The 14,656-nt window shown below is 37.7% G+C and overlaps 1 protein-coding gene across 1 annotated transcript; it reads right to left on the bottom strand.

The window, feature by feature from the left end:
- Nucleotides 1-1,652: 1,652 nt before the first annotated feature.
- LOC147408555 (uncharacterized) lies at nt 1,653-13,490 on the bottom strand. Its single transcript, XM_086419510.1, has 13 exons — nt 12,908-13,490; nt 9,272-10,451; nt 8,245-8,463; nt 7,930-8,159; nt 7,258-7,332; nt 5,616-5,687; nt 5,431-5,529; nt 5,222-5,293; nt 5,030-5,144; nt 3,506-3,574; nt 2,738-3,083; nt 2,460-2,580; nt 1,653-2,334 (listed from the first exon to the last, which is right to left on the bottom strand). The coding sequence occupies exons 1-13, from the start codon at nt 13,052-13,054 to the stop codon at nt 1,948-1,950; spliced, it is 3,132 nt and encodes a 1,043-aa protein (XP_086275636.1). The 5' UTR covers nt 13,055-13,490; the 3' UTR covers nt 1,653-1,947.
- Nucleotides 13,491-14,656: the final 1,166 nt, after the last annotated feature.

Below are 14,656 nucleotides of genomic sequence, written 5' to 3'. Positions count from 1 at the left end.
GCTGTAAAATAGTCTGGGGTTGGTTTGAGGACGTTTCAAACACGAAATTAATGGGGGGAAAAATAATTCTTGACTAAAATAATATTGTAGCCTTGTGTCCTGTGGGAGGTAATATAGTAAGCAATTTTTTTTAACATGGATAAATTGTAACCATTTTTTTCTTTTTTTTTAATCTTTTTAAGCAGGCAAGAATTTATTAAGGTAAAAAAAAAAAAAAAAATTACAGATTACAGAGGAGTATGCCCCTTATATTACATAATGCGAATTGAAGGAAGACTCATCAAATTTCCTTGAGAAAACTTTAATCACACGATCCTAGGCAAATCTGATAAATTGAAGTAATCACCAGATAGACTTGAGTCATACAGATCTTGCTATACTACAGAGTTTCCCTTTCTGAATATATATGCTAAGACTCCCAAATAAAAGCACTTAAAAATCTTTTCAATTTCGGAACGTCTCTGGACTATAGTGATTATCCACATCACACAAGGATAGTCCGACCAATCCAGACCATCCATTCGTAGATAACTACATACTGTCAGTGTGATTATCCACATTACACCGTATCCATCCATCCTTGTATACCTTTGATGTTTAGCCTAAATCTGAATTGCACTGATTACAAGCCCATGAGGCTAAAATTCCCTCTTTTTTTTTCCTCATTTTTCTGACAGACCAAATACGATGTAACTGTGCGATAGAATCTTTATGATCCAAACAATGGAAGAAAATCCAAATATTGCAACCAAAGGCCAAAGATGACCCAGAATAAACAAAGGAACAGAGTATCTCGTAAGCTGATCGTGCACTTAGCTTCTTTTTTCTTCTTTTTTTTTTACAGAGGGATTTGTTGTGTCCCAACCAGATTTGTACAGTTGGAACATTGTCTAGTTTAGGGTCGAAACCTGCACCTCCTACTACTTTTCCCCAACCTCTTTTAACGATTTTTAGTTGAAGATGGGAGGAAAAGCACAGCTCTGGTTTCCTAAGATCAATTTCACTAGAGAATTCCAAGGGAACATCTTCCTACCTCAGCTGTAAGTCTGAGGTACAACTTCATCCAAATATCATTTTTGGCCTATAGTTTTCCTTAACAAAAGGAAATCTTCTTTTGTTGGATCTGACAACTCACTCGGGTCTGCTGCCAACTTAATTTGTATCCATGAAACATTTCTAGGTTGTGACTTGTGAGTGGCAAATCAACACGTTGAATTAAGCTCCGTCTTGTTGATGTAGTTCCCAAGTCCAGGCCTCTCACCTCTACTGAAAGAGGATCATGACATCTGGATCTCGAAGATGAAACACACTGGACCAATGAGGTATCTCAAGAAAAATATTTGAGGTTTCCTCTTTAAAAAGTTACAAATAGGAAAAAAAAAAAGTTGCAGTAAATAACCATTCACGGATATGGAGGAGAAGAGATGAAAAAAATGCAAAGAAATTCATGGAAATTGACTTAAGCGTCATCTATCAACCTAGTCCTGAGAAAGCTGAACTAAGTCTTCAAAAATTTTATTAATGAGAACCTCTGTGACCCATTGCATGCATATAGGAAAAAAAGTGGGCAGAAAAAAAAATGGAAGGAGAAAACAAGCTGCAAATCTTGAGATTGAGAAACCAAAATCATCCAAAATTCGACTCCTGAATCACAAATCACAAATATAAGGAATATGATATTAAAAAAAAAAGAAATATTCAATAGGTGCACATCGAGGGAAATTGATGAACAAGAAAACAAATTTCCATCCTAAACAAAGAAAGAAAAAAGAATGAGACATGCAGAAATACAGAGAGCTAAGTAAATCACAAACAAACATCACAACCATCGAATCCTTGTTGCAGACTATAGAGCACACAAAAATACTCGGCAACTGTATCCATGCAAACAAAAATTCACAAGGTAACGGAGAAAAGATTAGGCAAGGTATGGATAATCTCACTTGGCTAGAAAGCACTCCAATTATCAGAACCTCTTCTAGGAGTTTGATTCTCTGATGAGGTCTTAAATGGTCCACTTGAGCCAAAAGGGTCTGCGTCATCAAATGATGGGAACACTCGGCTATGATCAGAGGTGCTGCGGATGGAGTCGTACCTTGTAAGGGTTTCACGTGGAGGGAAAAATCCGCTGTCATGCATACTGAAGGAATCAAACCTCGAGAGGTCGAAGGAGTGATCGTCTGACACCTCACTGTATCTTGGGGAGTTCCTGGAGTACAATGGAGTCCCGGGAACAGAATCTCCAAAACTGAATGGATCAGTTCTACTTGGGTTTAGACCCAAGTCGCCAGACCCAAAGAACAAGTTTTCTCTGTTCCTATCATGATCAGTCACCTGCGAAGTACATTACACGAATCAAAATTATTATATCCAAAATGTATTGTCAATCCCAACATATAATAAACGGGTATGCCCATGTCCCATTGATTGGCCATGTACATCCGGAAGTGTTGAATTACCGTGTTGACCGGATTAAAGCCCCATATTGAGTCAGTATCGTCATTAGCATCGAAAGTGCCCCAGGCAGGTTCATCAAAACTTTTGTCACCAGAAATCATAGATTCAGCACCCCCGTGATCACTGCACAAAAAATTGCTAAGGAATCAGATTATTAAACAAAAAAGTCCCCCCCCCCCCCAAAATTTTCAGATGTATAATCAGAAATCCCTCGCTACATAGCAGGTTCGATCACTGAGGAATACGTTAAGAAACAACTTGGAAAGCAAGAGACTCATACCTATGGTTTTCTTTGGCACGAGGTGAAACATCTGATTCAATGTTCTTTCCAAAATGGGATTCTTGAAATTCTTGAGATGGGCTTTCTAGTGTACTCCTTCTGGTTGGACTGCCAGGTGGGCTTCTTGCTGACTCATCCTCACTGTGAGCATATGCTGAATCACCCTCATTGGCATGCTCATTTATACTGGAAGGCTTCTCTGTCATACTATCAGCATTTGAGGATAAAGCAGTTGTTGAATCCTCAATTATGGAATCCTTCTCTTTCCAAACAGATTTAGACTTCTCTTTTGGTGGGGCTATGACATTTTGCACGTCAAGAGTGAGCTCTTTGACAATTGTAAATCCTGAAAGTGGACATGATGCATCACAATGATTATGCAGATTTCACATCTTCATGCAAGAATTACTTATGGAGATTAGAATCACAGTGAGGTCGGTTAACAAAGCACATAGTTTAAAAAAATGGTATGAAGTACAGTATCGTAAGTTTCCACTTTGGACAATATGGAGGCAGATGTGAACAAGATTGCAATCCCTTTTAACTGATGGATCACACTCCACCCCAACTCTGAGGTACCCCTAAACAAGTAGAAAATCAATAACCCCTTCCTACTGAATGACCTAAAAGTACATATTTTCTCCATCCAATGTCTTCTAGATTCATGTCACACAGGGGATCAGAACCCAAAATTTTGATGAATCTAGTGCAATGATTTGTAAATCAAAAGACAATCTAATCTAAAAAGATAATTATTTTTTCACATACCTTCATCTTCAAACTTATCCCAATCTTCGTCCCAATCAGCAGCACTCTCTTGAATGCCAGGTTGCCATCCTTGACAAGTTAACATTATAACAATAAATGAAAAACTGTATGAAAATGGAAAAACAATTAAGCAAACCAAATTTTCAAGAGGAATAAATAAAAAGTCAGTCAAGTGCCTGTGTGCAAATCTTAACATCCTGAATAAAGGACTACGTGTACAACATAACAAAGTATGAAAAAAAAAAAAAAAAAACTACTATAACAATAGCATTATACAACAGCAAAGCCTTATTCCAAAGAAATCCATGGCCAACTTCGATAAAAATACAACTGTAGTTATTTAACTGGAAAACAATGTTTACATTTTACATCATGGATGATAGTAATCCATCGACCCAACACATTTTCCTTACCAGTTTGAAGCTTCTTTAAGGGATTCTATTGAAAGCATACTGAATGAAGTTTTGTTTTTTCTCTAAGTAAAATGGTATCAACAAGATCTGGGTAAAGTCTATGGGTGATATACCATAGATCTGAGTTCAATTCCCGCAATCACCGAGTTCCTGATCTCTTTAAAATCTGGTTCATTGATTGGGATAAAAGAAAAGAAAAAGAATAAGATGGTTCATAGGAAGCTTCTAATACCTTTATTCCTAATCACATCTAAGTACATGATTTAAAATATATATATCATAAATTACAAGACAAAGCATGTCACATTACACCGAATGTCAAACTTGGCGAAGAGCACCGGCCAATGGGCATCAGTTTTCAAAGCAATAATAAGATAGAGCTCCTGGAGGGTAGGACCATAGCTCAGTTGATTGACATAATGCAATTCAAGGTTGAGGTTGTGGGTTCAAATCTAGCTTATCTACCAAAAAAGATAGAGCTCCTTACTCCATTGATGAGAAACATAAATGGGGACCACTATGTGGACCGATAACTCAAGGCTGAGGGAAACAAGAAGGGGATCTAATTAAGGCCATGTTCATGAGAACAGATATAGTGAAAAATTGGAGTGGGCTATGATAAAATCTTGGTCAACAATGAGCTCAATATGACAAGATTTATCTCCTTGCATGTTTTGAACCACTTCAAAGGCAGATATGAGAGCTAAGGTAACCCACTTGCAGAGGCCTCGAAAGAGATACTAAAGATATGCTTTTTTTTTTAAATAACATGAGAGCTAAAATAATTTCCAAGAGCTAGGATAGATAATCACAAAGGCAAAAGACAATATTCCATGATACACATTCAAATCTCAAAAATTGGTTGCTTTGGTGTTTTGAATTAGGCTAATTGAAAACATCAAGAAAAGATTATACTACAAGTTTGCATGTTTAATATCTATTAAAGAAACAAGGATACGGCGATGGGATAGGAATCCACATTAAAAATAAGTGAGAATAGAAATGTTTAGTTATGTACTGAAATTAGATGAGCACAGTGTGGCCCCAAACTAATATTAAAATGGGATGTAGAAAGAATTATAGCAAAGAGTTAACAAGGGAATGAAGGTACCAAAGGGAAGCTCAACTAGGGCAGTTGGCTTAACGCGTAATCCATATTTCTTGCAACGTTCATTCAAAGCCTTCACTAGTTCCTCAAGATCTGATTGTATACGATCCGCACGAACCTAAACAAGCCAGCAAAGAACTCAACTCAGAAAAAATTACATATGGTCCGTGTTAACTCATTATAGTTACAATTTACCTGAAGAATACCATCTGCACTACCACCTTGTTCCATTTTAACAATTGCATTATACAACTCCATTTTCCTCTCCTACAAATTAAACGAGTATGATGCAACTTCAATTGACAAAAAACCTCAATGAAAACACATTAACCAAAAAACAGTTTCAAATATTCAGATGAGCCCAAATAGTGGGGAGCATTAATGCAAGAAAGAAGTGGAAGTACCTGAATATCACGGAAAGTAGCCTCTTCAATAGTTAACTTGGATGCTATGTCTCCAACTTGCTTGTATTTCTCTTCATATTTCTTTGCCAGTGATTCGGCCTGAAATACAAATTGTTCTCAGTCGAATAATCAGAAAAAATCTAGGTAAAAGAAAAATATGCACCTCCTGCATTTGGTGAAGGTACCTCTCGTTTATCAGCGGAAGCCCTCTCCATAATCTCATTAAGTCGATTGTCGCATCTGCTCTTATATAAAACCTAATAACAAAGAGGAGACAGAAATTAACCATGGAGTATTATCAGTAATATGAATTTCAAGTCAATTTCTCTGGAAGTATGTATAACTGTAAACGAATATATTAGAACACGTAAATCTATCCAAGTATTGTAACTCGTCATCCTCAAAGCCTTATCGAAAATTTTTGGAGACGGCTAAACGAACCAAGTTTCTCCATTCCACTTTGTCCAAAGCGACTTTATGTTATCGAAAAGAGTATGCACATCTGTTTACACCATCTACATCCATGTTCTTTTAGGTCTTCCTCTCGCTCTTTTAGAACCTTCAATTTGAATATTTCTACTAATTGGGGCTGTAATAGGACTTCGAGTTGTAACCTGTTACTAATTATCCAAAAAACTAGGGAAACAACAGTGTTGTCTATCAGCATTTCGCACAATAGCATATGCGATTGCATAACATCAAAAAAAAAAAATTTGTGCTTTTTAAAATATTAGAAAAATAAGAAACAAATAGAAAAATTAGGAAATATTTTTGTAGTTATTAAAAGAATTCTAAAAGAAAAATTATACTCTTGTTAGTTCCTTCGTCGTCATAATTTATTTTATTTGCATGTTTAACAAGTATGTAGTAATACATAAACTCAAAATTTTGGTTTAAAAAAAAAATTAAATCTTGTTTCTTGAGTGTTGAATTCTTGATTCATGAATCTTGCAAAATTCTTAAGTATTGCATCTTGAGTCTTGAATCTTGCTTCTTAAGCTTATAAAAAAAAAATAGAGAATGTAGTTGATTGTTAAACAAAAAACAAAAAAACAAAAACTTAAAAGGGAGCTATACTGAGTATAGAAATGGGTTAGACAGTTGTAGGAATGAGGTGTGGAAATGGTGTTTATTAAAAATAATTTTTTTTCCAATAGTCAAAATTTTTATCATTGGACAAGTATGTGATCACATATTGCATTACACAAGCACATCCTTACACATGCAATGGCATGATGATTTTATCGCATATGAAATTATGGTATCAAAATCGGTATACACAATTGCATATTGCATTTATGATCACATACGGAAGCTATGGATACCAACCAAAGAACATCACTTTTCTCCCTGAAATCTGGACAAATAATTGCACCTGATAGGTAAAACGCTTGTTGCCAACTTGCCATATCCTAACATTGTAAAGCTTAGTCATACAGTTGTAAAGCTTTGTTAGCAACATCCCAACTTCTTTTTAATAATTTAAATGACTTCCAAATTATTGAGCAGAGTATATCTACAAGTCAATGCTTTCAACCCAGACAGGTATTGAACCAGGAATGGAGCCAGTTCACTGGGACCAGTTCAACCAGATGGTCAAAAAGGTGGCCTGTCCTGATTTTCTGTTCTGTCAACAAAATAAAGAATGCTTTTAAAAAAACAAAGTAATTTTGACCCAGACAGTTTTGGGGACCAGTACACTTAACTGTCTGGTCTAATCCAGGATTGAAAACACTTCTATAACTGTTATGTACAGTTGCAAAAAATAGTATATAGATAGCAAAACAAAGTACAGAACTCATACAAGAGAAAAGACGAAATACTCACAAGTTCCTGCATCTTAGTGCGGTAGAATTCAATCTTCTCTCTAGAATCTAGAATCTCCTTCTCCAATTCTACCACCTTCCCATTGAAAAAGGAACCAAATCAGACAGATCATTTGAATTTCCTAGGAAAATTGTCCAGCCATCCATGTACTTGCAAAAGTAAACTTGAGGAGTCAAAAGGGTACAAAGGGCCTACTTAAAAATATTTCATACCTTAAGATCACAACGAGTGCCCACTTAAACCACAAAAAGACAGAAAATGGAAAGAAAAAAATAATACCAATGATGCACATACTTTGACACTTAAAAATCACTTTTATCTGTACATTTAAAAGCACTTTTCAACGTCACATGTTTAGCTTGAACTCAACCTTCTCAATGGAAAGAGAAGTAAAAAAAAATTGGTGATAGAGAGAGAACAACCATGAAAGCAGCCAGCAAAGACTTCAAGCTAGGTTCTAGCATGATTAATAGGGTAAGGTTGTAACCAAGATCAGGAACACAGTTAGTCATGTAGTCAAGTGGTATTTGCGCATCTAGGTGTTGGTCAGCCCGTGGACATGGGACACCTGAAGGTAATCATCAATATGGATTTCTTTTATCTAATGAAATGCAGGATGAATTTACTGAATCAAAAGGTAAACTAGTGAAACATAAAGAGAAAAACAAGTGCCTTTTTATCTGCCTCTGTTGCCTCTTGAAACTTGAAGTTCAGTGAATTCTGCTCCTCTTTACTGAGTTGGTTCACAAGGTGCTTCTCCAATATTGGCACTTTTGACTTTTGCTGATTGGGCTGCACTCCTCCATCAGCTTGAGAATGAACAGGAACTTGCATCTGTGGCCCCAATCCAGTTGCAGGTGTTGTTGACAGTGATCCGGGCATCCCATGCTGTTGCTGCAAACCTAATCAAAAAATTGAAAAAGATGAAAACCCACTAACATGCAGTAAATGAGATTTAAAAGCTTGCAACACAATGTGAAACAATACCAGGAGTAGGTCGCCAAGCTGTATTTGCATATGCAGCTGTGGGTTGACCTGCAGTGGGTAAAAGTGTCTCGTCAAACATGATATTGCTCGGAAGCGATGCTGGAAGAGGACGGCCTTCCCTGTACCGCTCCATCAAATACAGAGCGATGCAGAATTCTCTCAGCGAAAGCATGCTATCATTATCCTGATCAGATAAGTCCCACACCTGCTTTAATACCTCTGACAAGTGACAAGAAGAACAGCATAATGTAACATATAATAATAATATAAATAAAAAAACTGCCTGAATATATTATACGTGGAATTGATAATAAAAAACAACTAACCATTAACAGTGTTTCAATCCAGATACAGATTCAAGCAGAAAAGATGTCAAAGAATAGAACATGTTTGACACACATCATAATATGATGGTCCATCTACAAGATTATGTTTCATATGTAATTAAGTAGGTCCTCATGTCATCACCATTCTTCCATGGGATGCAGGATGATTAAATCACAGATAAAGTGAACATGACTTTGCAGCAAACATTTGTATTTTTTTTTTTTTTTAAAAGCAAAATATGGAACTTATTATGGCATCGAAATTCCATACCTGCCCTACCTAACCCCACCTATGCTATCCCACGGCACAAAAAAAAAAAAAAAAAAAACTCCAACAGTAAATGGACTCTTTCCATTTATCAGTGTGTCTAGATTCCAGATCATCTGCACTGGTAGGGTTTGGGAGGCTACAAAATCTCCTAGGTAGGGTCACCACCTGAATGGTCCACCAGCACATGGGCCATGTCAGGGGTAGACTAAAGAAAGCAGAATTCACCTCATTATAAAATACTGCTTAAATTCTAAAATATAAAATGAAAGAAAAATCTTAGTTTTCAAGTGGACACGTGCATCATACAATTATAGTTGCATATTCCCTGTGTATATTAATAAAAATAAAAAATAAAAAGTGGTCAACCAGAACAGCTTTAAAAAAATAGCGAAAATCCCAAAATTAGATCACAAAATAAAGGAAGGCATACCCCTTGGGAGTCTCCAACTCAAGAACAGGTTGCGTGCCTGCTCACCGGTGATCTTCCCATCCCTGTCTGTGTCCACCTCCATAAACACTTTGGAATACTTCTGAACATCAGATTGAGTCATCCTTGGCCATGAAAGCTGGGACTGGCTGGAAGCTGAATTTCCAACTCCTACTGAAATTCCAGATGTAAATGTGGAGGTACTCTGAGTCGGTGTCTGATTGTTCTGTTTCCCCAGTGAGTGGGCATGCTGAAGCTGACCACCAGCAGGTTGCATTGCAAATGTGCTTTGCAAAGAATCAAGTGAGCTCTGCTTAGCTGAGGTTTGGAGCCCAGAAGTTACTGGACCAATGGTAGATGAGGCGGGAACACTGCTCATAGAAAATGTATGTGCAGTGGCATCTTGCTTCGATTGAGATGGGATTGCAGAAAACACGTCACCCCCAAAAACCGATTCTGCAGCAAACCCATTTCCAGAAGCACCCACTGCATTTGTATTAGTTGATGGTTGGAATGATGATAAAACCTGATCTTGCTGTTTTGGTACAAGGGAAGGTGTCAGCCCAGAGGTGCTTTGTGATCGAGGTGGTAATGGAGGTGTTGGCCCCGATGGTCCCAGTCCATGTCCAACTGGAGCACTGGAAGGAGTAACCCCTCTATTAGGGACTTGGGAGGTTGCACCCACTGGAGCTCCAACTGTCCTTGCACCAAGCCAATCTGTTGAGACATTCGAGGTTGGAAGCTGTGGAGCCCCCATAGTATTTCCACTGGGAAGTCCTTGACCAGCAATGCCATGTGCTGGCACTGAACCAGAACCAACAGGCATAGGTAGGGGAGGCCTCATGTACTGATTTCCCTGAGATGGAAAAAACTGTTGGTTCATTCCTGCATTTTGAGGTACCGGCGGCCCTCTGAGGCCAAAATTTTGTGATGCAGTCGGTGCAGCTGCACCCATCTGAGGAGCAGGCGCTATGGCCGCAGAACTCGACTGAGGACCAGAAATGGCTGCAAGATTTATCTGGGGTGCAGGGATTTGAGCAGCAGCTGGACCCAATAATGCTAACTTCACTAGATCTGGGGTTAGTTCTCGCTTACTTTGTGCCACAGTTACAAGTTTAAGAGCATTGTAAAACTCTCCTCGACCAAGAAAACCAGTTTTATTCTGATCAGCATAATTCCAAATCTGGGTAAAGAGAAAACAAATAGATGTCAGACTTGGTCTAGAAAGCAGAAAACTCAGCAGAACAGAGTTTCAATAGTTTAATAAAAATAGTTTCCTAAAAAAAGAAAACAGAAAATAGAAACTACTCATCATCATCATCTATTCATCTTATGCATTATCCCAAATACAGAGGTCAGCAAAACCAATACCATTACCCTATAATACATATCATACATCATACATACTAGTTGGCTTTCCCAAACCATCTCAGTCTACTTTCTCTTGATGTCAATTACTAGAGCTACTAATATCATTTTCTTGAATGTATTCTGTTCTTTTCTTTTCTTTTTTTGATAGGTAAAGATAATTTCATTGAAAAAACGGAGGTCGAGATGACCAACCGAAAATACAAGGGAAACCAAAACAAACTATCAAAAAGCACAAAAAATCCCCCCAAAACGGAACCAAACTACCCCAAATCTAAATTACAAGCCCCATTCACACATCTCAACATGCTCATCTGCTAAACTCAATTTTATCAACATGTTGCTTCTTGATTGCCCGACATTCAGCTTCATAAAGTATTAGCTAGTCTTACTACCATCTTATACAATTTTCCTTTTAATAAGATCAGAATGCGTCTGTCACAAATGCATGTTGTTTGTAGATGATATATGTTCAATAGATGAAACCCCTAAGGGAGAGTTCAAATACTAGAATGATTGGTATATGATAAAACTAATGGATTTAAGATAAAAAAAGAGCAAGGCAGAACATATATATGATGCAACTTTAACTAATGCAGACCACAAAATTGACAGACAAAAAATGCCCAACAGAGGCCTGTTCCATTAATTAGGTTCAATTATACATAAAGATGAGAAATTTGGTGACAAATTGACCCACAAAATACTGTTGGGTGGAAAAAAAGTGGATGCATGTTTCAACATGGACCAATCTAACTATAAGAAAATTCTTAAGAAAACAATATCACCATCCATGTTGAAGATAAATGTTGGGCTGTCAAGAAACAAGTTCATAGAATGAGCATAACAAAAATGGAAAATTGAAATGGATGACTAGTATGATTAGGAAAGACAATAATAAATGACTGTATTCAAGAAGATTTAGGAATAGTTCTAGTAGAAGATAAAATAAGGGAACCCTATTTGAGATGGCTTGGGCATACGCATAGAAGACAACTATCAGCAAGAGTGAAAAGAAAATTGATCAAGTTTTCTTCTTCTTTTCTTTTTTAAAGGAAGAGATGAGAAGAAGCATTTTGGTGCAAGTCAGAGGCCCTAAATGGGCAAGAGGAAGACAGCAAATAAAATGAATGGAGATGGTAAGATATAAAAGCACATGCCTTGGTTGAAGATATGGTTCATAACCGTGATAATATGTAGGTGAAGATCATCATTCATCGTCAAGTCCTTATCTTAAAATTTTCAGGTTGGCTGAAGTGTCGGTGATGATGATGAGAATATTCAGAATTCCAAATACCTCATTGGGCGAAATGCCAACTTAGCTAAGTGGTCAGACATGTGGATTGTTGTTCCCGCAGCCTAGGTTCAAACCCCCTTGAACCCAACTTCTTTGGCTGAAGATATGGTTCATAACCATGATAATATGTAGGTGAAGATCATCATTCATCGTCAAGTCCTTATCCCAAAAATTTCAAGTTGGCTAAAGTGTAGGTGATGATGATGAGAATATTTAGAATTCCAAATACCTCATTGGGCGAAGTGCCAATTTAGCTAAGTGGTAAGACGTGTGGATTATTGTTCCCACGGCCTAGGTTCAAACCCCCTTGAACCCAATTACATTTGCTAACCACTAACCCTATACGTATAAAAAAAAAATGACCTCATTGGGTAACACAGTTGTCAGATGAATCTCCTAATTGGTTGTTTCAACATTCTAAGTCATCTTAGTGGAGCATGGTAGCCAGCCAAACAGCAGACAAATGTCTTCTGGAGATGCATCTCCAGCATTGCAATGACAACATGCTGCCATGACAGATGAAGAGGATTTAACAGGGTCATATGATCTGGTCCAGTGTGAAAAATCTAAGAACTCATGAATTACAAGTCACAACTGAGTTTACTTCCCCCAAAATGTGATAGTGTGTTTTTCTCAATCTTCTTTTTTAAATTCTATTGGGCTTTATACCTACTACATAACTCTTGATCCAAGTTGATTGCAACCATGACTATAAAATTGAGTTGCATTGATTCCCCTTTGTGGAGGTCTTAAACCCCATGAGAAAAAGGTCCAGTTTCTATCTCGATAGGAAACCTAGGTTGAGTGAAATTGAGGTCCTTCACCACGAAATCGACTTACTTACCTAAACTTAGCTAACAGTTTCAAATAACAATAATTCAGAGCCAGTAAGAGAGTAATATATAAACCAGTCCGATCTAATCGTCAAACATCGAATTCTATTCTTTTAGAGACTGAAAAGTACGAATCAGTACCAGAGCAAGAACTTGTTTCGGCAAATTGGCGCCTTGAAAGAAGGCAACGGCCTCGGCTCCACTTATCCTCCCATCTTGATTCAAATCTGCTCTCCGAAAATAGGCGTCGAAGAGATCTACGTTTGGAGCTTGGTTTTGCCCCGCCATTTTTTCAAACCCTATTCACCAGACCCAATCTAACGATTGAAATTCAAATAAACTCGCAGATCAAGCCATGAGAACAACCTCATCCGATTTCCAAACATCGACGAAATCGATTAAATCGCATAAAAACAAACGATCGAGACGGAAACAGACCAGCATACAAACCCCTAGAATCAAGTGTTCATCGATGGTGGAGAAGATGAGGGTTTAGAAGATCTCGACCTTCAAAGAACAATTGGAGAAACTGAAAATTTAGTTATGGTTGAGGGATCGAAAGATTGATAGAGTTCCAATGATTTTGATGAAGAACAACAAAACCTAAGTGGAGTAAGGATTCGCAGATTTTGCCAATTTGGAGCACAAAACAGAACTTCTTGTCACAAATGCATCTGTTGTGGTATCTCTCGCTCGATCGAAAAAACGGGTACTGTAATCAAGACAGACTTCGTATTTATAGTCAAATACAATGACCTAAACACCCCTAAAGCTTCCGAATATATCAGAAGTATCATTCTTCAGACACCTGGGAGTAGGTTAGCTAGCCAACACCACATCTCCTTTGGCACCACGTGAACATAATAGTCCCCCACGGACACGATAATAATTGGCCCATATTGTGGTGGACAATTTAGGTACCAAAAATCAGCTCAGATCAGTTATTTTTACTGTTTAATTTCCGCCCTTTCTACCGTGGGCATGTACATGTCCCACAATGAGACATGGAGTTACTTAACTAATGAATTCCCTCAAGTACAGGGTTGTCGCTCTATCTTATATGATCGAACAGCTTGCACTCACTCAAAAGGTCGAAAACGGGTCGGTTGTGAACATATATCCGTGTTTTATTCACACACTGGTTGTCCCGAGGACGTGCCGCTCGCGCCAACCAAATAAGCTCCCCGCGCCAACTTGCCTAATTCACCCATCAAACATATCCATTTACTCTCTGCACCCACTTACTTTTCACTAATACCCTCGGCGAATTATTCTTCACACCCACCATCTTCTCATGATCCAACCATGATCGCCTCTCTAATTAGCTCTCTTGAACATTTATCGAGATCATTGCAAAGGGTTAATTATTAACTTCTCATCATATCGCTCAAACCATCACTACCCATTATCAGGAACTCATCTTTCTTAGTTAGATTGGCTCTCTCAACTGTGACTTTGTGCTCAAGGTGCAAAAAGTGACTTTGGAGCACTCGTGTGACAATCTCTAATGGCCAATGCCACTGATAATGCCAATTAAGATACATATACATCATATATGAGACCATCAATTTCTCAATTCTTAACCTTTCAAATGTGCAACTTGGTTTGTGGTTTTCGGACAATTCAAATTGCTCTACTCAATTTGCCCAACACAGCTGGACAGTCCCCAACATTGGGCATGGCATTTGCATTAGTGTAAGTATGTCCCTAACAAATATATCTTATCTACTAAAGAAGATGGAATGGCAGAATTATTCGATCAAGTCAATAGTGAAATTATAATAATGAAAATTTAATTTTTTGCAAATCTAAAGGTTTGCCAAACAAAAGCAATGGGCCTTGGGAAATGCATGATCAACTTTCATAAAATTCTTCATTGGAGAGGAAATA

Source organism: Akebia trifoliata, chromosome 2, assembly GCF_017979445.1.
Source record: "Akebia trifoliata isolate Shusen 1 chromosome 2, ASM1797944v1, whole genome shotgun sequence".
NCBI lineage: Eukaryota > Viridiplantae > Streptophyta > Magnoliopsida > Ranunculales > Lardizabalaceae > Akebia > Akebia trifoliata.
This window is presented reverse-complemented; position numbering and strand designations above follow the sequence as displayed.

Excerpts from the sequence above, each read along its gene's own strand:
- LOC147408555 (XM_086419510.1), bottom strand. The coding sequence starts at position 13,054 with ATGGCGGGGCAAAACCAAGCTCCAAACGTAGATCTCTTCGACGCCTAT. Across the intron at positions 2,581-2,737 it reads CGTGCCAAAGAAAACCATAG|TGATCACGGGGGTGCTGAAT; the intron begins GTATGAGTCTCT and ends TTTTTTGTGCAG. Across the intron at positions 2,335-2,459 it reads GCTTTAATCCGGTCAACACG|GTGACTGATCATGATAGGAA; the intron begins GTAATTCAACAC and ends TGTACTTCGCAG.